Raw genomic sequence first — 22,134 nt, forward strand, 5'->3', positions numbered from 1 at the left:
AAATTGAACGCCTAGTGCTTAGTCATAGGGATTTCTCTGACTCAGTGATTAATACTATGTTACAGGCTCATAAATTTGTTTCTAGGAAGATTTATTATTGAGTTTGGAAGTCTTATATTTCATGGTGTTCTCATAAATTCTCTTGGCATTCATTTAGAATTCCTAGAATGTTACAGTTTCTTCTGGATGGTTTGGATAAAGGTTTGTCTGCAAGTTCCTTGAAGGGACACATCTCTGCTCTTTCTTTTTTATTTCACAGAAAGATTGCTAAGCTTCCTGATATTCACTGTTTTGTACAGGCTTTGGTCCGTATCAAGCCTGTCATTAAATCAATCTCTCCTCCTTGGAGTCTTAATTTAGGTTTGAAGGCTTTCCTTTTGAGCCTATGCATTCTTTGGACATTGAACTACTTTCTTGGAAAGTGTTATTCCTTTTGGCAATCTCTTCTGCCTGAAGAGTTTTCAAATTATCTGCTCTTTCTTGTAATTCTCCTTTTCTGATTTTCCATCAGGATAAGGCAGTTTTGTGGACATCATTTAAATTTCTACCTAAGGTTGTGAATTCTAACAACATTAATAGAGAAATTGTTGTTCCTTCTTTGTGTCCTAATCCTAAGAATTCTTTGGAGAGATCCTTACATTCTTTGGATGTTGTAAGAGCTTTGAAATATTATGTTGAAGCTACTAAAGATTTCAGGAATACTTCTAGTCTATTTGTTGTCTTTTCAGGTTCTAGGAAAGGTTAAAGCTTTTGATTCATCAGGCTTATTTAGAGTCGGGTCAGGCCCCGCCTCAGAGAATTACAGCTCATTCTACTAGCTCAGTCTCTACTTTGTGGTCTTTTAAGAATGAAGCTTCAGTTGATCAGATTTGCAAAGCAGCAACTTGGTCTTCTTTGCATACATTTACTAAATTCTACCTTTTTGATTTATTTGCTTCCTCAGAAGCAGTTTTTGGTTGAAAAGTTCTTCAGGCAGCTGTTTCAGTTTGATTCCTCTCTGCTTATGTTTACGATTTTTCTTTTCATCTATGAGAATAAACTTATATTTTGGGTTGTGGATTAATTTGTTTCAGCAGAAAATGGCTGTTATTATTTTTATCCCTCCCTCTCTAGTGACTCTTCTGTGGAGTTCCACATCTTTGGTATTACTATCCCATACGTCACTAGCTCATGGACTCTTGCCAATTACATGAAAGAAAACATAATTTATGTAAGAACTTACCTGATAAATTAATTTCTTTCATATTGGCAAGAGTCCATGAGACCCACCCTTTTTATGGTGGTTATGATTTTTTTACGTCCCTAAAGTGGTGAAAAAGGGGGATGAACTTTTTTATGAGGATACCTATATCTTAAAAATGACAATGTTACAGACGAGAAAATTTGTATTTTGATTCTCCTTGAAAAATAAAGAAACACGTGTTTAACCATTTCCCCAAAATCCACTTAATGGGGTTTAAAAGACGGAGGGCTGATTTATGAGGACACCTATATCTCTAAAACCGACGATGTTACAGACGTTAACATTTTGATTCTCCTTGAAAAATAAAGAAATACGTGTTTTAGCATTTCCCCAAAATCCACTTAAGGGGGGTCAAAAGAAGGGGGTTGATTTATGAGGATACCTACAGTATATCTCAAAAACTGACAATGTTACAGATGTGACAATTGGTGTTTAGATTCTCCTTGAAAAATAAAAAAAAAAACACGTGTTTTACCATTTCCCCAAAATCCACTTAATGAGAGTCAAAAGAGGGGGACAATTTATGAGGATACCTACATCTCAAAAACCGACGATGTTACAGACATGAAAATTGGTATTTAGATTCTCCTTGAAAAATAAAGAAACGTGTTTTATCATTTCCCCAAAATCCACTTAAGGGGGGGGGGGGGTCAAAGGTGGGCTTTTTATGAGAATACATATATCTCAAAAACCGACAATGTTACAGACGTGAAAATGGGCATTTACATTCTCCTTTAACAATAAAGAAACACGTGTTTTAACATTTTCCAAACATCCACTTAAGGTGGGTCAAAAAGGGGGGGTAATTTATAAGGATACCTATATCTCAAAAACCAAAGATGTTACAGACATGGAAATTAGCATTTAGATTACGAGAAACACAGAGAAATAACGAAAACTCAAGAAGTTAATGTCAGCGAGTGTGCAACCCGAACTGCACACACGTGAGGGCACATGTCATTGAGAGTGGTCCGGTTTCTCGCTATTTTTTACAAATCACAAAATCCACACGAGTGAAGCCGCTGGCAACAGCTAGTATATATATATATATATATATATATATACTGTATATGTGAATATATATATATATATATATATATATACACACACACACACACACATACAAATACATCTTGTATAAGTATTTTTCTCTATGTTAAAGCCCTTTGCCTGCCTTTTTTTAACACCTAAGGCCTCATATATTTGATATGATCAATATGTTTTTTAATAATTGTTATTAGATAGTGTTATTAAATGTATTTTTATATGTTTTGTGACACTTTTTATTTGAGTTTAACAGTTAACTAGTGGTCTAAGGTTGCGCTATCCCAATGTGCCTTAAATTCAATTGCACTCAAGTGATTGCACTTACATCCAGTGCTGCGATAAACAGCCGCGTTAAATCTGATATTGCTTCCGCACAACTGTCAGCACACCACATATAATCTGGCCTCAAGGCTGTTTATCTTGTTTCCTTTGTTGAGGCCAATGAGGAGCATAAGTAAACAAATCAACCAATCACAATGTAGCATATAAGGCTATGTTAAAGGGACATGAAACACATTTTTCTTTCATGTAATTGGCAAGAGTCCATGAGCTAGTGACGTATGGGATATACAATCCCACCAGGAGGGGCAAAATTTCCTAAACCTCAAAATGCCTACAAATACACCCCTCACAACACCCACAATTCAGTTTTACAAACTTTGCTTCCTATGGAGGTGGTGAAGTAAGTTTGTGCTAAGATTTCTACTTTGATATGCGCTTCTCAGCATTTTGAAGCCCGATTCCTCTCAGAGTACAGCGAATGTCAGAGGGATGTGAAGGGAGTATCACCTATTGAATGCAATGGTTTTCCTCACAGGAGATCTATTTCATAGGTTCTCTGTTATCGGTTGTAGAGATTCATCTCCTACCTCCCTTTTCAGATCGACGATATACTCTCATATACCATTACCTCTACTGATAACTGTTTCAGTACTGGTTTGGCTATCTGCTATATGTGGATGGGTGTCTTTCGGTAAGTATGTTTTTTATTTCTTAAGACACCTCAGCTATGGTTTGGCACTTTATGCATTTATATAAAGTTCTAAATATATGTATTTTACTTATATTTGCCATGAGTCAGGTTCATGTATTTCTTTGTGCAGACTGTCAGTTTCATATTTAGGGAAAATAAACATATTAAGAAATATTTTTTTCTTACCTGGGGTTTAGTCTTATTTTCAAATTGACTACATTTTTTCTTGCAAATTGCGGGCAGTACTAGGCCCGCAGGTGAGCCAAATGCTAGACTTTATTGCGTCATTCTTGGCGCGAGAATTTTTTGGCGTGAAAAGTATGTCCGTTGTGTCATTAGTGACGCAAGTGTGTCATTTCCGGATATTGTTGGAGGCAAAAAATTTTCAGTTACGTTGTGCGTCATACTTCGCGCCAAATTTTTCATTAATTTTATACCCCATTGTTGTTTGCCTCTTGCCTTTTCTATGTCAGAGGGATATGCTATTTGCATTTTTCCCATTCCTGAAACTGTCATATAAGGAAATTGATAATTTTGCTTTATATGTTGTTTTTTCTTTTACATTTTGCAAGATGTCTCAATCTGATCCTGCCTCAGAAGTATCTGTTGGTACTTTACTGCCTGACATTGGTTCTACCAAAGCTAAGTGCATTTGTTGTAAGATTGTGGAAATTATTTCTCCGAGTGTCATTTGTAATAGTTGTCATGATAAACTTTTACATGCAGATAATGTGTCCATCAGTAATAGTACATTGCCAGTTGTAGTTCCTTCAACTTCTAATGTACATGATATACCTATGAATTTTAAAGAATTTGTTACTGATTCTATTCAGAAGGCTTTGTCTGCATTTCCGCCTTCTAATGAACGTTAAAGGTCTTTTAAAACTTCTCTCTCAGTTGATGAAATTTCAAATGACCGACAACATAATGATTTATCCTCTTCTGATGAGGATCTATCTGATACAGAAGATCCTTCCTCAGATATTGACACTGACAAATCTACTTATTTATTTAAAATGGAGTATATTCGTTCTTTATTAAAAGAAGTGTTAATTACTTTGGATATTGAGGAAACCAGTCCTCTTGACGTTAAGTCTAGTAAACATTTAAATGCTGTTTTTAAACCTCCTGTGGTTACTCCAGAGGTGTTTCCTATTCCTCATGCTATTTCTGATATGATTTCTAAGGAATGGAATAAGCCAGGTACTTCTTTTATTCCTTCTTCAAGGTTTAAAACATTGTATCCTTTACTAGCAATTTCTATAGAGTTTTGGGAAAAGTCCCCAAAGTTGATGGAGCTATTTCTACTCTTGCTAAACGTACCACTATTCCTATGGAAGATAGTACTTCCTTTAAGGATCCTTTAGATAGGAAGCTTGAATCTTATCTAAGGAAAGCCTATTTATATTCAGGTCATCTTCTCAGACCTGCAATTTCTTTGGCTGATGTTGCGGCTGCATCAACTTTTTGGTTGGAAAATTTAGCGCAACAAGAATTGACACATCTAGCATTATTCGCTTACTGCAACATGCTAATCATTTTATTTGTGATGCCATTTTTGATATTATCAAAATTGATGTTAGATCCATGTCTTTAGCTATTTTAGCTAGAAGAGCTTTGTGGCTTAAATCTTGGAATGCTGATATGACATCTAAGTCTAGATTACTATCTCTCTCTTTCCAAGGTAATAATTTATTTGGTTCTCAGTTGGTTTCTATTATTTCAACTGTTACTGGGGGAAAGGGAGTTTTTCTGCCTCAGGATAAAAAAACCTAAGGGCAAATCTAAGGCTTCTATCCGTTCTTGTTCCTTTCATCAAAATAAGGAACAAAAGTCTAATCCTTCCCCCAAGGAATCTGTTTCCAATTGGAAGCCTTCCTCAAATTGGAATAAATACAAGCCATTTAAGAAACCAAAGTCAGCCCCTAAGTCCGCATGAAGGTGCGGCCCTCATTCCAGCTCAGCTGGTAGGGGGCAGATTAAGGTTTTTCAAGGATATTTGGATAAATTCTGTACAAAATCAATGGATTCAGAGCATTGTCTCTCAAGGGTATCGAATAGGATTCAGAGTAAGACCTCCTGTGAGAAGATTTTTTCTCTCACACATCCCAGCAAATCCAGTAAAAGCTCAGGCTTTCCTGAAGTGTGTTTCAGACCTGGAGTTTTCAGGGGTAATCATGCCAGTTCCTTTTCAAGAACAAGGTCTGGGGTTTCATTCAAATCTATTCATTGTTCCAAAGAAGGAAAATTCATTCAGACCAGTTCTGGATCTGAAAATTTTGAATCGTTATGTAAGAGTACCAACTTTCAAGATGGTGACTATAAGGACTATTGTGCCTTATGTTCAGCGAGGACATTATATGTCCACAATAGACTTGCAGGATGCATACCTTCATATTCCGATTCATCCAGAACATTATCAGTTCCTGAGATTCTCTTTTCTATACAAGCATTACCAATTTGTTGCTCTTCCATTTGGCCTAGCAACAGCTCCAAGAATCTTTTCAAAGGTTCTAGGTGCCCTACTCTCTGTAATCAGAGAACAGGGTATTGCAGTGTTTCCTTATTTGGACGATATCTTGGTACTAGCTCAGTCTTTACGTTCTGCAGAATCTCACACGAATCAACTAGTGTTGTTTCTTCGGAAGCATGGTTGGAGGATCAATTTACCAAAAGTTTCTTGATTCCTCAGACAAGGGTTACCTTTTTAGGTTTCCAGATAGATTCAGTGTCCATGACTCTGTCTCTAACAGACAAGAGATGTTTGAAATTGGTTGCAGCTTGTCGGCACCTTCAGTCTCTGTCATTCCCTTCAGTGGCTATGTGCATGGAAGTTTTAGGCCTCATGACTGCAGAATCGGACGGGATTCCTTTTGCTCGTTTTGACATGAGACCTCTCCAGCTTTGTATGCTGAATCAATGGTGCAGGGATTATTCAAAGATATCACAATTAATATCCTTAAATCCCAATGTTCGACACTCTCTGACGTGGTGGTTAAATCACCAGCGTTTAGTTCAAGGGGCTTCTTTTGTTCAGCCAACCTGGACTGTGATAACTACAGATGCAAGTCTTTCAGGTTGGGGAGCTGTTTGGGGATCTCTGACAGCACAAGGGGTTTGGAAATCTCAAGATGCGAGATTACCAATTGATATTTTAGAACTCTGTGCAATTCTCAGAGCTCTTCAGTTTTGGCCTCTCTTAAAGAGAGAACCATTCATTTGCTTTCAGACAGACAATATCACAACTGTGGCATATGTCAATCATCAGGGTGGGACTCACAGTTCCCAAGCCATGAAAGAAGTATCTCGGATACTTGCTTGGGCAGAATCCAGCTCCTGTCTAATCTCTGCGGTGCATATCCCAGGTGTAGACAATTGGGAGGCGGATTATCTCAGCCGTCAGACTTTACATCCGGGGTGTGGTCTCTCCATCCAGATGTGTTTTCTCAGATTGTTCAGATGTGGGGTCTTCCAGAGATAGATCTAATGGCATCTCATCTAAACAAGAAACTTCCCAGATACCTGTCCAGGTCCAGGGATGTTCAGGCAGAAGCAGTGGATGCGCTGACACTTCCATGGTGTTATCAACCTGCTTACATCTTTCCGCCTCTAGTTCTTCTTCCAAGAGTGATCTCCAAAATCATCATGGAACAATCGTTTGTGTTGCTGGTGGCTCCAGCATGGCCACAGAGGTTTTGGTATGCAGATCTTGTTCGGATGTCCAGTTGCCAAACTTGGCCACTTCCTTTAAGGCCGGACTTACTGTCTCAAGGTCCATTTTTCCATCAGGATCTCAAATCATTAAATTTGAAGGTATGGAAATTGAACACTTAGTGCTAAGTCATAGAGGTTTCTCTTGCTCAGTGATTAATACTATGTTACAAGCCTGTAAATCTGTCTCTAGAAAGATATATTATTGAGTTTGGAAGACTTACATAACATGGTGTTCTTCTCATAAATTCTTTTGGCATTTTTTTAGAATTCCTAGAATTTTACAGTTTCTTCAGGATGGTTTGGAGAAAGGTTTGTCTGCAAGTTCCTTGAAGGGACAAATATCTGCTCTTTCTGTTTTATTTCACAGAAAGATTGCTAAACTTCCTGATATTCACTGTTTTGTTCAGGCTTTAGTTCATATTAAGCCTGTCATTAGATCAATTTCTCCTCCTTGGAGTCTTAATTTGGTTTTGAAGGCGTTACAGGCTCTTCCTTTTGAGCCTATGCATTCTTTGGATATTAAACTACTTTCTTGGAAATTATTGTTCCTTTTGGCTATCTCTTCTGCTAGAAGAGTTTCTGAGCTATCTGCTCTTTCTTGTGAATTTCCTTTTCTGATTTTTTATCTGGATAAGGCGGTTATGTGGACTTCATTTTAATTTTTACCTAAGGTTGTGAATTCTAACAACATTAGTAGAGAAATTGTTGTCCCTTCCATGTGTCCTAATCCTAAGAATTCTTTGGAAAGATCCTTACATTCTTTGGATGTGGTAAGAGCTTTGAAATATTATGTTGAAGCTACTAAAGATTTCAGGAAGACTTCTAGTCTATTTGCTTTATTTTCTGGTCCTAGGAAAGGTCAGAAGGCTTCTGCTATTTCCTTGGCTTCTTGGTTAAAGCTTTTGATTCATCAAGCTTATTTGGAGTCGGGTAAGACCCCACCTCAGAGAATTACAGCTCATTCTACTAGATCAGTCTCCACTTCGTGGGCTTTTAAGAATGAAGCTTCAGTTGATCAGATTTGCAAGGCAGCAACTTGGTCCTCTTTGCATACATTTACTAAATTCTACCGTTTTGATGTATTTGCTTCTTCAGAAGAAGTTCTTCAGGCAGCTGTTTCAGTTTGATTCTTCTGCTGATGTTTTAAGTTTTTCTTGTCATTAAAAGAATAAACTTATAATTTGGGTTGTGGATTATTTTTTCAGCGGAAAATGGCTGTTTTTTATTTTATCCCTCCCTCTCTAGTGACTCTTGCGTGGAGTTCCACATCTTGGGTATTGATATCCCTTAAGTCACTAGCTCATGGACTCTTGCCAATTACATGAAAGAAAACATAATTTATGTAAGAATTTACATGATAAATTTATTTCTTTCATATTGGCAAGAGTCCATGAGGCCCACCCTTTTTATGTTGGTTATGATTTTTTGTATAAAGCACAATTATTTCCAAATTCCTTTGTTGATGCTTTCTACTCCTTTCTTTATCACCCCACTACTTGGCTATTCGTTAAAGTGAATTGTTGGTGTGGTGAGGGGTGTATTTGTAGACATTTTGAGGCTTGGGAAACTTTGCCCCTCCTGGTGGGATTGTATATCCCATACGTCACTAGCTCATGGACTCTTGCCAATATAAAAGAAATGAATTTATCAGGTAAATTCTTACATAAATTATGTTTTTTCTTTCAAGATTCAGATAGAGCAGGTGATTTTAAACAACGTTCCAATTTACTACTATTATCTAATTTAATTTTTATTGCTTGGTATACTTTGTTGTATAGGATATCTAGGTAGACTCAAGAACTGCTGATTGGTGGCTGCACATATATCAAAAGAAACAGTTCTTAGACTAGCGCAAAATGACTTATAAACACACAAAAATATTCAAGAGGAAGTACTCCCAAAGCTACAAATACAAAACACAATGTTTAGACATTTTTGCGCAAACCAATGCTGAAGTTAATAAGTAGAAAAAGGGGGGAAGCAATAAAGAATATTTTCTCACATAAACAAAAACAATTTCTAGAAAATATTAATTAGGGAATATATGTTCTTTTCACACACACAAAATGCTCCAAAATTGGGCATCAGTTATACATTAATAAAGGCCAAAAGCTGGTAGTTTCAAAATTCAAAGAATGTAGCTTTAATAATTGCATAAAATTACTCAATATAGCTAGAATTTAATCGTTTTACTAATTTGACCAAATATAAGATAAACAAAAACAAACACAATGAATCAGCGAATACACTTTAAAAATCAAATACACTTTAAAAACAAGTACAATAAAATAGCAACACTTTAACTGTAACTGTAAAAAACAAAAACAAAAAGTAAAAATAGATTCCCAAGGAGTGTTCCTTACCCTTATTTAGCGTAGGTGTTAATAACTTGTGAAAGCCGCAAGTCGTCTAAATGAAAAGACAAAATCGGCTGCTTAGATGTATATCAGTATTTTTCATAACAAGATATATCCGTACTTACACATAAGTAAGCAGATGTCTGCACTGTCTCCCTGGCTCGCCTGCTTCCAGATACTCCTTATGGAAACCTCCTGCACCTATGGACACAGACGCCTTCCAGGAAATCTGCTTAGCCGTTAGAATCGAGCCCAGAGGAGATGAATAAGCGCCAAAAGGAAATTGCAGCACCTGAATGGATAATGAGACTACAAAGAGTCCTTGAATTCAAAAGTCAAGTGATGCAAACAAACACCTGTAGTAACACTGAGCAACGCGTTTCAATTCTTTGTCAAGCTCAGTCAGCACTTCTACTTGGCTTCTTATACCCCACTCCTTAAAGGGGTAGCCATTATTTAGTTCATATTCCATTCGATACTGATTTGTTCATGCAAGATTATACTAAATTCAATTTATATGCACAAATAACAGTTGAGGCAAATTAATGGTTCAAACAAAAATTGTTTTAAAATTAAAACTATAAACAATATACATTGAGCACATTACAAGAAACCTCATACAAAATAAAAAATTATTTCATCTTCCTGTTATCAAAAAGTAATTCTATTAAATAATTTAATTCAATAAATTAATAATTCAAGCCCTAAATTAAATTTAAAATCAAAATTACAAATTTACAAATAAGAGTACATTACAATGTGTAATGTGCTCTTATTTGTAATCAGGAAGATGAAAGAATTTTTTTATTTTGTATGAGGTTTCTTGTAGTGTGCTCAATTTATATTGTTTATAATTTTAATTTGTAATCAATTTTTGTGCGCTTATTCATCTCTTCTGGGCTCGATTCTAACGGCTAAGCAGATTTCCTGGAAGGCGTCTGTGTCCATAGGTGCAGGAGGTTTCCATAAGGAGTATCTGGAAGCAGGAGAGCCGGGGAGACAACGCAGACATCTGCTTACTTATGTGTAAGTACGGATATATCTTGTTATGAAAAAGTTACCACCTACGCTAAATAAGGATAAGGAACACTCCTTGGGAATCTATTTTTAATTTTTGTTTTTGTTTTTTTTTATACAGTGTTGCTATTTTATTGTACTTGTTTTTAAAGTGTATTTGATTTTTAAAGTGTATTCGCTGATTCATTGTGTTTGTTTTTTTTATCTTATATTTGGTCAAATTAGTAAAACGATTAAATTCTAACTATATTGAGTAATTTTATGCAATTATTAAAGCTACATTCTTTGAATTTTGACACTACCAGTTTTTTGCCTTTATTAATGTATAACTGATGCCCAATTTTGGAGCATTTTGTGTGTGTGAAAAGAACATATATTCCCTAATTAATACTTTCTAGAAATTGTTTTTGTTTATGTGAGAACATTTTCTTTATTGCTTCCCCCCCTTTTTCTACTTATTAACTTCAGCATTGGTAAACAATATGAAAATATCCCAGCGCCTACTAGAACCTTATCAGCCTAGGGGGGTGATACCTAGTTATCACCTGGAGAAATAGTAAATATGAAGGTAAATCCCAGGCGCCAATAAATGGCTAAGGTTTAAAGTGTTAAAAATGTTTAATACAGCTCATCATGTAATGTTAAAAATGTAGTTGAAATACAAGGCTAAAAAGCATGGATCCACGCTATACAATAAAAGATATTAATAGTCGAAAATAACAGTATACAATAAAATATAAACAGTAGTGCTACACAGTGACTTGGGGTAATACTCCAAGTGAGCTAAAACTGGGGTGATTACATCAAAGGTTGCAATATAAACAGTGAAAAAATCTTTCAAAAGATAAAAAAAATTTCAAAAAATCAAGTATCAAAATGTCCAAAGTGAAAAAATGTGTCCTTAAAAAGTCAGTGCAAGAGGTAGTCAGTATGCGAGAAAATTTCCAAAATTTTCAAAAATTTATACCTTGATCCAAAATAAATCCAATGTGATACTCCTCTTTGGTGTGCTTCCAAAAGAAAGGGATAGAAAAAATGTAGAATGTTAGTGTAGATGTGGCCAGCCTGGAGTGGCTGGGGTGGTGAAGGTAAGAGCACACTGAATGACACAGTGCAGACAATTCCAAAAATAAAATAAAAATATTAAAAAATCAGGGGGAAAAAAATATGTATAAAACCTGTGGAAAGAAAGATAAAAACAATGTGTAGAATAATCACAATATATTCCTCAAATGAAATAAGGCTTACCAGTGTTGTCTACGCGTTTCGGCCTTCTCTGGGCCTTTATCAAGACTGGTGTGTGTTGCTTACTGATGGCCTTATATAGGGGATGTGTAATTGTGACCGGAAGTGCTTTGGTTTAGCTACTTCCGGTTTGACGATTTCTGTATTTCTCACCAAATTAGTCAAATATGTTATTCCTTAACTTGGTGGTACATAAAAAGTTGCTGCTGTATTCTATTATTAGTATTATGAAGGGTCCTTGTTTACAATTTAATTATGTGTTTGTAAGTACGCTATATTTGTTTGTGACGTCACTTCCGGTTGGGTACTTCCGGTTTGACGATTTTCATTTTTATCCTAAGTAGTAGAACTAGATCAGATAGGTTATTTTTTATCATACCTAATATATTAGAGGTTGATGTTTTGTGTTGTTGGTATTTCAAAGGTCTTTATTTATACTTTTTCTTATGTGTGTAAATACGCCATGTTTGTTTATGACGTTACTTCCGGTTTAACTATATCCGGTTTGACGTTATTTGTATTGGTCACAAGATGTAAATAAGTAAATAAGTCTACTAGCCTTTTTATTATTATAGCAGTTAATAGATAGATAAATGATCTATCTATTTTTATTATGGCAGTTTGATCGATAGATGTGATCTGTCGTTTGTGTATGAATCCTCCTTATTATCTATGGCGTCACTTCCTATTGTCAATATAAGTCTGTTTGTTTAATAAAAATATGACATCAATAAATTCCAGTGTACTTAATGAGTATTTCTTTCGAATCATTTATGCGCTAAATTTATCCCTAGGGAGTTGGCGATGAGCCTTTAATGATCAGTGTATTTTATAACTGTGTTCAAGTTATGTGCTGATCTGGGGACTACTATATAACTGGATTGGGTAATATCTCCATAGAGGGTTGGAGCGAAAGGGTAAAAGGTTAAACACCAAATAGTTCAGATCTTTAGGGTAGTTTCAGTCTTGTATATTATGTGTAATCCCTCATAAGGTAGAATGTTATTTGAATTAGTTAGGTACAAAAATTAAAAAATAAATTAAAATAGAAATTGACCATATATATATAAACTAAAATAAACTAAAATAAACTAAACTGGGCTTTTATGCTTGTCGTGTATTTTAATTATGTTTTAAATATAGTGAATCATCATTTCGGGGGTGTGGACTTGGGGAAAAACTTTGTTTATTGGATCTCAGAGATATGATAGGTTAACGAAATTTTTAATACCAGTGTACTGGATGGAATATGTTGGATTGAATGTTAGTCAGATATGAAAATGTTCCAATCTTTTGAGAATTTGTGCTGTTTCTAGCTATTTTCATAGACTGAAGTATAGACTTGTATGCGATGCTGGTTGAAATATCAACGTGATCAAATTGGCTGAGCTTGCAGGGAAAGCGGATTTTGTTAGCGTATCTTTGTATTTACACAAAATATTGCTAATTGTTTTCAGGGACTGTGGGAGGAATGAAATAATAATAGGAGGCCTGGTATCCAGTGTATGGCTCGGTTTCCTATAGTTGGTTGAGGGATTTGATTGCATCAAATTGCGTTAACTTGAATTTTGAAACTTTATATAGAAGATTGTTGTTTTTCTTCTTAATATAAATTGATTCCATATGGAGACCAGTGCCTTGGAGAAGGAGATCGAAGGGTAAGGATTATAGTGAGGTTGGAATTTTTAGTAGATAGTTTCTGATAAAAGCTTCTGTGCTTTTAGAGCAACAGAGTTTATCTCCTTCATTATGGGGAGAGGAACCTTGGTGGTGGACATTCAGACTTAGGGAAAAATAGTGGAGAGTCAGCCTTAGGGGAAAGTACCCCGAGGGGATAGGATTCTTTTGTGGGTGTAGAGATGTTATATCATATTAAATAAATGAGAGAGGTCTTCTTTATTGTTTAACCCCTTAGGGTACAGACAGTCCAGGTTAAAGATCCACTTTGACTCGGCGGTTAGTAATTTTTTTGTGTAATTGCCGCCTCTCCAATCTTTTCGTACCTTCTGTATGCCCATATATGTCAAGTCCTTTATATTTCCCTTGTGTTTGCTTGTAAAGTGTCTATATAAAGCGGTATCTGTGTTTAGTTTTTCGATAAGTCGTAGATGTTCACGTATCCTTTCTCTCAAGGACCTCGAGGTTTGGCCCACGTATTGTAGACCACATGAACATTGCAGTATGTAAATCACTCCGCTGTCCTGACATCTGATCAGTTCATGTATTTTATATCTTTGTTTTGTGTTAAAACTGTAAAATGTGTTGGATTTACTACCGTTTTTGCAGGCTTTACAAGATCCACAAGGGAAGAAGCCTTTCACTTCTTTTCCGAATGTGTCTTTGATACCCAGATTCTTCTTTTTTTCTATACTGGGAGCTAGTCTATTCTGTAAGTTCCTGGTTTTCCTGTATACAAATTTGGGTCTTTCTGGAATTTTGTCACCAATCAGGTCATCTTCTTTTAAAATTGACCAGTGTTTTTGAAATATTTTTTCGATGATGCTCTTATTCTCGCTGTATTCTGTAATCATTAATACATTGAGGGAGTCATCTTCTGTCCGTGGTGTTTTTTCTTTATATTTCAAAAGTTCATTTCTATCGATGTTGTTTACTTCTTCGCTTTTCTGTTCCAATAGACTCTCCTTGTAACCTCTCTCCAGGAACTTTGTTTTGATGATTTTGGCTTGTTCATTCCATTTTTCTTCTGTCGAGCAGTTCTTCTTAATCCTTACCAGTTGTCCTTTTGGTATGTTCTCCTTCCAATTTCTATGGTGACAGCTCATGTTGTGGATGTATGTGTTACTGTCTACTGTTTTGAAGTGAGTGGAGGTTTCAATCTTACCGTCTATGACCTCTATTTTTAGATCCAGGAAGATGAGTTCAGTTTTACTCCATGAATGAGTGAATTTCAGACTGTTGGTGCTTCTGTTCATGACTTCAATGGTGTAGTTCAGGTCCTCCTGGGTCCCTTTCCAGATGATAATGATGTCATCTATATAGCGGCGATAGAGGACCAGGTCCGCGCTTGCCGGGCATGAGTCCCAGAAGATGTTTTCCCATTTTCCCATGAATAGGTTTGCATAACTGGGCGCGAACCTGGTCCCCATCGCCGTACCGCAAATCTGTTGGTAGAAGTTTCCATCATCATGGAAGTAATTGTGGGTCAAGATGTATTTGATTCCATCCAAAATGAAGTCTTTCTGAGCCTCAGGTATTTCCAGATCTTTATCAAGGAAGAATTTTACTGCTTCTAGTCCTTCCTCATGGGGGATGCATGTAATCACCCCAGTTTTAGCTCACTTGGAGTATTACCCCAAGTCACTGTGTAGCACTACTGTTTATATTTTATTGTATACTGTTATTTTCGACTATTAATATCTTTTATTGTATAGCGTGGATCCATGCTTTTTAGCCTTGTATTTCAACTACATTTTTAACATTACATGATGAGCTGTATTAAACATTTTTAACACTTTAAACCTTAGCCATTTATTGGCGCCTGGGATTTACCTTCATATTAACTTCAGCATTGGTTTGCGCAAAAATTTCTAAACGTGTTTTGTATAGGCTGCACATATATGCTTTGTGTTATAGGCTTGCTTGCCTGCTGTGTTCAGCTAGCTCCCAGTAGTGCATTGCTGCTTCTTCAACAAAGGATACCAAGAGAATTAAGCAAATTAGATGATAGAAGTAAATAAAAACATTATTTAAAATTGTATTATCTATATAAATCATGAAATAAAAATTGTGTTTCATGTCCCTAAATTACGAGAAATGAGTACAAAATAAATAATGATATTGCAGTGCAAACATTTTAATTCTGCATAATTAAACATTGTGTGGAAAATTACATTTTAATTTTACGGTTCCTTTTATATGGCTCCTGAAAATAAAAAATGAAAATAAAATAACACTAGAACATCTCTGTAGCTAAGAAAAATATTTTTTTAGCAGCCATATTAATGAAATGATGTGTCACTAATATTTAGTAGGGATATTCTAGTTATGTATGCTAAACTCCTGTGTACAATAAATAGGGTTGCCAGGTGTCCAGTATTAAACTGAACAGTATAGTATTTCAGCAAGCAATCAAGTAAAAATTATTAAAAAAAATCCTGGACTCTCCAATGTCCATTTAAAAAAAATAATAATAATCTGGGTAGCAAAACAATTATGTCTTTTATAACTTCTACGTATGCTACAGGCAGTCGCAAATCACCACTCCATTGTCGATTATATACGAGTGGGTCCTAATTGTGTGACTACACCTATCACCTATATCCAGCCACCTGCAGGTCATCTAGTATTTTTGGGGTCTGTTAGCAACCCTATGTATAGCACTACTTTATAAAATCCAAGAATCTGCAGTGAAAACACTTAAGTACTTACAGAGAACTTAAACAAAAATAAGTGTTGTGCTCCTTTGAGTAAGTCTTGTGAGTGCATGCTCATAGTGTATGCTTTTTTTCTGTGCCTCACACCCATTTTTGCTGACACTTAGAGTCACAGTTTTAATATAGACTTCCAACCAAAACAAGATAAACTCAGTGGACTGCTAGGCTGCCTATGCTGTGATGTCAGCCATGCAAGTAGACAGAGAGCAAACTATAATAATCCATGGATGAACTTCATGGCGAGAGGGCAGGGGATACTGTTTATCTGCTGCCCTCATGTATCCTTGTGCATTACTGCTCCCTGCTTTTTTGCACAACCAATCATGTTAATCAACCTGAAAGAACATGTTTGGGGTGATTTATCTCCGCTCCCTCTTATAACCGTTACTTCTTACAATCCAGTAAGCAGGCTCACATCATTTTATATAACTACCCATCAACATTTGCTAATTCCTTAAAGGGATATGAAACCCCCCAAAAATATTTGTGATTCAAACAGAGCATACAATTGTTAATTTTTGTACTTACTTCTATTATCTGATTTGCTTTGTTTCCATGTGTCTTTTCCTGGCACTGGGGAAGTGCAAACTAAATCTCACTGTAGTATTGAAAAAGACTAACTAAAACCCGAGAATGCAGTAGAATAATAGCAGGGTTTATTGTAAACATACTGCAAAAACAAACACTAAGCAGTGATTACAGTAAGTAAAACAAGCCAAACTAAACTATAAATGCATTACTTATCTTTGGGTTTTGGATAAGACATTAATAGCATGCAACAGCACTGAACACAGGCAGCTATTTCCACAGTTGAAGTATAAGACTTTTTTCTAAGCTGTTACCCAAAAGACTCTCCTTCCCAACTTAGTAATTATAATAATTAAACTTACCGTGTAGAAGGCGTGTCTAACTTTATGTCAATTACATTTCATTTAGCAAGTGTTTTGGCAAAATAAGAGTGTTCTCATAACAAGCAAATATTCTCATGTTAGCCTAGCAGTATCTGTCTCTGAGAATGTTACCTCCCCTCTTTCTAGATAAAAGCATCTGCTATGAGAACAGAAAGGCAGCGTAAAATACAAGTCTAACTTATTTCTTAAAGGCAATACTCTTAAAGGCAAATATGTGTTAAAGGCATATGATATACAGTACATATACTGTTAATGTATTCATACTGTATTTATATATTCTTATAGCAAAGCTTTAATATAAACTGCTAATACATTAACTGTTTTATTCATTTTTTGTGCATGCAATCATGAGAAGTTTCCAATCCCTTACACCATGATATTCTTTGTTGAAGAGATACCTAGGTATGTGTCTGGATCACTGTATGGCAGGAAATAGTGCTGTCATCTAGTACTCTTGTAAATGGATAACATGCTTTCAAAACTGCTGCGATATAGTGGTCCAGACGGGCAACCCCTGAGCTTACCTCCCTGCTTTTCAACAAAAGATACCAAGACAATAAAGATAATTTAACAATAGAAATAAATAAAAAATGTGTTTGCTCTATCTGAATGACAAAATAAATATTTTGGGTTTTCATATGCCCCTTACTCTCGTAAAATGACTGCACGTTATTTCTTATAGTCGATATAGAATGTAAAGATCCACAATTATAAAAATATGTTTTGATCAACATTTCTTTGCAAGATTTCTATAAGATCTTTTTTTATTATGGAAGTGGTGGCAATGCCATTTACACTTACTAATAAATTGACTTATAAGCTAAAGTATATACTGATGCCTATTTTTTGTCTTGCAGGCTGGTTTTAACAGTGGTGATAAGACCCATTACTTTAACATTCCTGGCTCCAGAACATCTGATGTTATTAATATTGGAAAAACAACCAATGTGAACACTCCAGGGCGTTGGGTTTTCCAGGTTGATCAGTTTAAGGCTCCTGGGGGTTGTGTATATGAAGGTATGGTCATGCTGCATATGCATTTGCTGGGAGAATTCTGAACAGTTTTCTTTCTTTGCATAGATTCCTACTATTTGTATTACTATGTCCTAGATTTGAAATACCTTGTCTATTTTTAAAATACATTTAGTGGAAGGTGATTGGTGAATGGAAAACATACAGGCCAAAGCTCACAAATCTATTAATTAGAAAATGTTATTGGCTGATTCTACCCAGGCTTTATTTGTAGTATTAGTATTTCCATCAATAATATGTTGATTGGCTAATCCTACCAGGCTTTATTTGTAGTATTAGTATTTTAGTCAACAATAATATGTTGATTGGATAATTCTACCAGGCTTTATTTGTAGTATTAGTATTTCAGTCAATAATAAGTTGGAGTAAAGATGTGAATCAGTGGCCCAAAGTAATTAAACCCATTTGTAAAACTAATATCTAGCTAAAAAAACAACTCCCTGCATTATCCTTACTCAAGAATTGCAAAAATCAAATAGATCTGTACCTGCCCCTTGTAACATCTGTGAGCGACTCTCTATTATAATTAAGATAGCAGAGTCTATCTAGTAAATGTTCATCTCTTGGTGCAGAGAACAAGCTCCATAGTGAAGGATATCAGCATCTTCAAAATGTCTGCAACAAATGTATAGAACAATCCATTAAAAAGAGCTCCTCACCTGGCTAACACCCCATTATAGTATATGCATAAAAACAAAAGAAAGAATGGAAAGAAAAAGTAATAGAAAAAGAAAAGAAAAAAAAACACTGAGACAACTTCATTAGCTTTCCAATAGAAATACATAACCATGAGATAAAATACTTCACAAAGGCATAACAGACTTTTTGAATTCCTCATGTTTGGAATTAGAGTTGGTAAAAAAAATCCTGATCACTCCCCCAAAGAGCCCAAGAACACCAATGGTCAGACCCTTGTTCATGTTTGTGAAGTGTCTGAGGCGCCTTCCATTTTATCCAGTGAGGCATAACAAAACTGACAAATATATCAGATTCCCATTAACTATGTTTTTCTGCTTTGCAATATTAATGACAGGAAGAATGGCCACTAATTAATCCGTGGAGAATATATGTGAAGTGATGCTCAACACAATTCCATTTTCACAGAGAGGCCCCTCAACAACCATCTTTGAATCTAAGCCATTATCTAGCTGAATTTGGTATCCCTAAGTATTCCTCCTCACTTTATTTAGCAGTAGTTGTTTCTGAAGTGCTGGATTCATCTTTCCCCATATACCCATATACACTCACCGGCCACTTTATTAGGTACACTTGTTCAATTGCTTGGTAACACAAATTGCTAATCAGCCATATGGCAGCAACTTAATGCATTTAGTCATCTCAATCTGGTGAAGACGACTTGCTGAAGTACAAACCCAGCATCAGAATGGGAAAGAAAGGGGATTTAAGTGACTTTAAACATGGCATGGTTGTTGGTGCCAGAAGGGCTGTCTGAGTATTTAAAAAACTGCTGATCTACTGAGATTTTCACGCACAACCATCTCTAGGGTTTACAGAGAATGGTCCGAAAAAGGGAAAATATCCAGTGAGTGGCAGTTGTATGGACGGTAATGCCTTGTTGATGTCAGAGGTCAGAGGAAAATGGGCAGACTGGTTCGAGATGATAGAAAGGTAACAGTAACTCAAATAATCACTTGTTACAACCAAGGTATGCAGAATACCATCTCTGAATGCACAACACATCAAACTTTGAATCAGATAAGCTACAGCAGCAGAAGACCACACCAGGTGCCACTCCTGTCAGCTAAGAACAGAAAACTGAGGCTGCAATTCGCACAGGCTCACCAAAATTGGACAATGGAAGATTGAAAACATGTTGCCTGGTCTAATCAGTCTCTATTTCAGCTGTGACATTCAGATGTTAGGGTCACAATTTGGAGTAAACAACATGAAAACATAGATCCATCCTGCCTTGTATCAACGGTTCAGGCTGGTGGTGGTGGTGTAATGGTGTGGGGGATATTTTCTTGGCACAATTTGGGCCCCTTAGTACCAATTGAGCATCATTTAAACACCATGGCCTACCTGAGTATTGTTGCTAACCATGTCCATCCCTTTATGACTACAGTGTACCCATCTTCTGATGGCCACTTCCAGCAGGATAATGCACCACATCACAAAGCTCAAATCATCTCAAACTGGTTTCTTGAACATGATAATGCATTCACTGCAATCCAATGGCCTTCACAGTCACCATATCTCAATCCAATAGAGCACCTTTGGGTTGTGGTGGAGTGGGAGATTTGCATCATGGATGTGCAGCCGACAAACCTGCAGCAACTGCGTGATGCTATCATGTCAATATGGACCAAAATGTCTGAGGAATGTTTCCAACACCTTGTTGAATCTATGCCATGAAGAATTAAGGCCGTTCTGAAGGCAAAAGGGGTCCAACCCGGTACTAGTAAAGTGTACCTAATAAAGTGGCTGGTGAGTGTATATATATATATATATATATATATATATATATACACAGTATACAGTATATACATCTGAGTGGTCTAAACAGATGATTTCAGAAATAATTTTATAATGTGGATAATTCTAATGATCTATAAAGAAATAGTTAATTCTATTTTTGAAATATTAAAGGGCCACTAAACCCAAAGTCTTTCTTTCATGATTCAGATAGAACATACAAATTTAAACCACATTACAATTTACTTCTATTATTTATTTTTTAGATATCCTTATTTGAAGAAAAAGCAATGCACATGGGTGAGCCAATCACATGAGGCTTCTATGTGCAGCAACCAATCAGCAGCTACTGAGCATATCTAGATATGCTTTTCAGCAAAGAATATCAAGAGAATAAAACAAATTAGATAATAGAAGTAAATTAGAAAGATGTTTAAAAATGCATTCTATTTCTAAATCATGAAAGAAAAAATGTGGGTGTCATGTCCCTTTAAGTAAGAATAGCCTACATGATGGTTCTTTTGTAGTACAAGGTTATAGTGATAGATTTGATTGTGTCTCTCTACCCTACTCATCTAACTATTTCCATTTGCAACACTAAGAGGCCTATTTAACAAATATCTGTCGGACCTGATCAGATATTGCGGATCAGGTCAGACAGACATCGCTGAATGCGGAGAGCAATACGCTTTCCGTATTCAGCATTGCACCAGCCGCCAGTAGGGGGGTGTCAATCAACCTGATCGTACTCGATCGGGTTGAATTCCGGCGATTCCTGTCTGCCTCATCAGAGCAGGCAGACAGGGTTATGGAGCAGCGGTCTTTGTGACCGCTGCTTCATAACTGCTGTTTCTGGTGAGACTGCAGGCTCGCCAGAAACACGGGCCCCATAGTCCTCATGCACATAACTCAATAGTGGTGCTTACAGATCACATTGGAGAAGACTTGCTCTTCACGTGGGGCACTAGTACAAGCATGTGGCGTGGCAGATAAAAAAATATTTTAATGCAGCCCATTCAAAGATGCTTGATAGTCCTGACCTAGAGATAAACATTGTGTTTGTTAATATTAAAAAAGTAAGTTGCTATTTTCTTAAATATTTTCTCTGCTCCTCCACAGCTAATTTTGTGAGATACAATGAAACCTTTTGGAAAGATGAAACCTGTGAGAAAAAATGTCTGTGCCAAACGGATGGAGAAGTTGTATGTAATGAAGAAATATGCCCAGGGTCTCAAGTGTGTCAGCCTTCAGCCTGGCATTTTACCTGCCAGATCAACTTTGGCACCTGCTTTTGAACCCATATAGTAACTATCCACTAGAGAAGGCACAAATAATATCCTCTGATTCATTTTGCTTATAGAAAATGAATGTTCCTAACATAAAGGTATAATGAATACTAAATATAGTAAACTTGTAAAGACTGCGTGTTTGGTGGTACATCTGCAGTATGCATTTGTTTTTCTATGTGTACTTGTAAACAAAACATAATAAACAACGTATAACTATTCTTTATTATTCTATAACGTTCTCAATGGGGTTTTTATTCCTAAACACACACACAGCAGTGCTATTTGTTACAATATTGCACCCACAATGTTAAGGGCAAAGATGAAATCTATCAGCCCATAACATTGGGTTTTCTAAAATATCACTGTTCACTAGGGATGTGCATTTAGATCTTTCGTGAGGATCTGATTGCGGAAGTAAGCCGCAGCTCGTGCCCTTTGGATCTTTTCGTTGCCGGATTGATTCTTCTAAAAGATCC

The 22,134-nt window shown here is 36.1% G+C and overlaps 1 protein-coding gene across 1 annotated transcript in view; it reads left to right on the top strand.

The window, feature by feature from the left end:
- LOC128638985 (alpha-tectorin-like) overlaps nucleotides 1–21,876 on the top strand; it is a 110,780-nt gene extending 88,904 nt beyond the window's left edge. The window contains exons 6-7 of the mRNA XM_053691126.1: nucleotides 17,759–17,918; nucleotides 21,489–21,876. Coding sequence (XP_053547101.1) covers nucleotides 17,759–17,918; nucleotides 21,489–21,664 — 336 coding nt within the window. The 3' untranslated portion in view covers nucleotides 21,665–21,876. The remainder of the gene's footprint in view (nucleotides 1–17,758; nucleotides 17,919–21,488) is intronic.
- Nucleotides 21,877–22,134: the final 258 nt, after the last annotated feature.

Source organism: Bombina bombina, chromosome 8 (assembly GCF_027579735.1).
Source record: "Bombina bombina isolate aBomBom1 chromosome 8, aBomBom1.pri, whole genome shotgun sequence".
Taxonomy (NCBI): domain Eukaryota; kingdom Metazoa; phylum Chordata; class Amphibia; order Anura; family Bombinatoridae; genus Bombina; species Bombina bombina.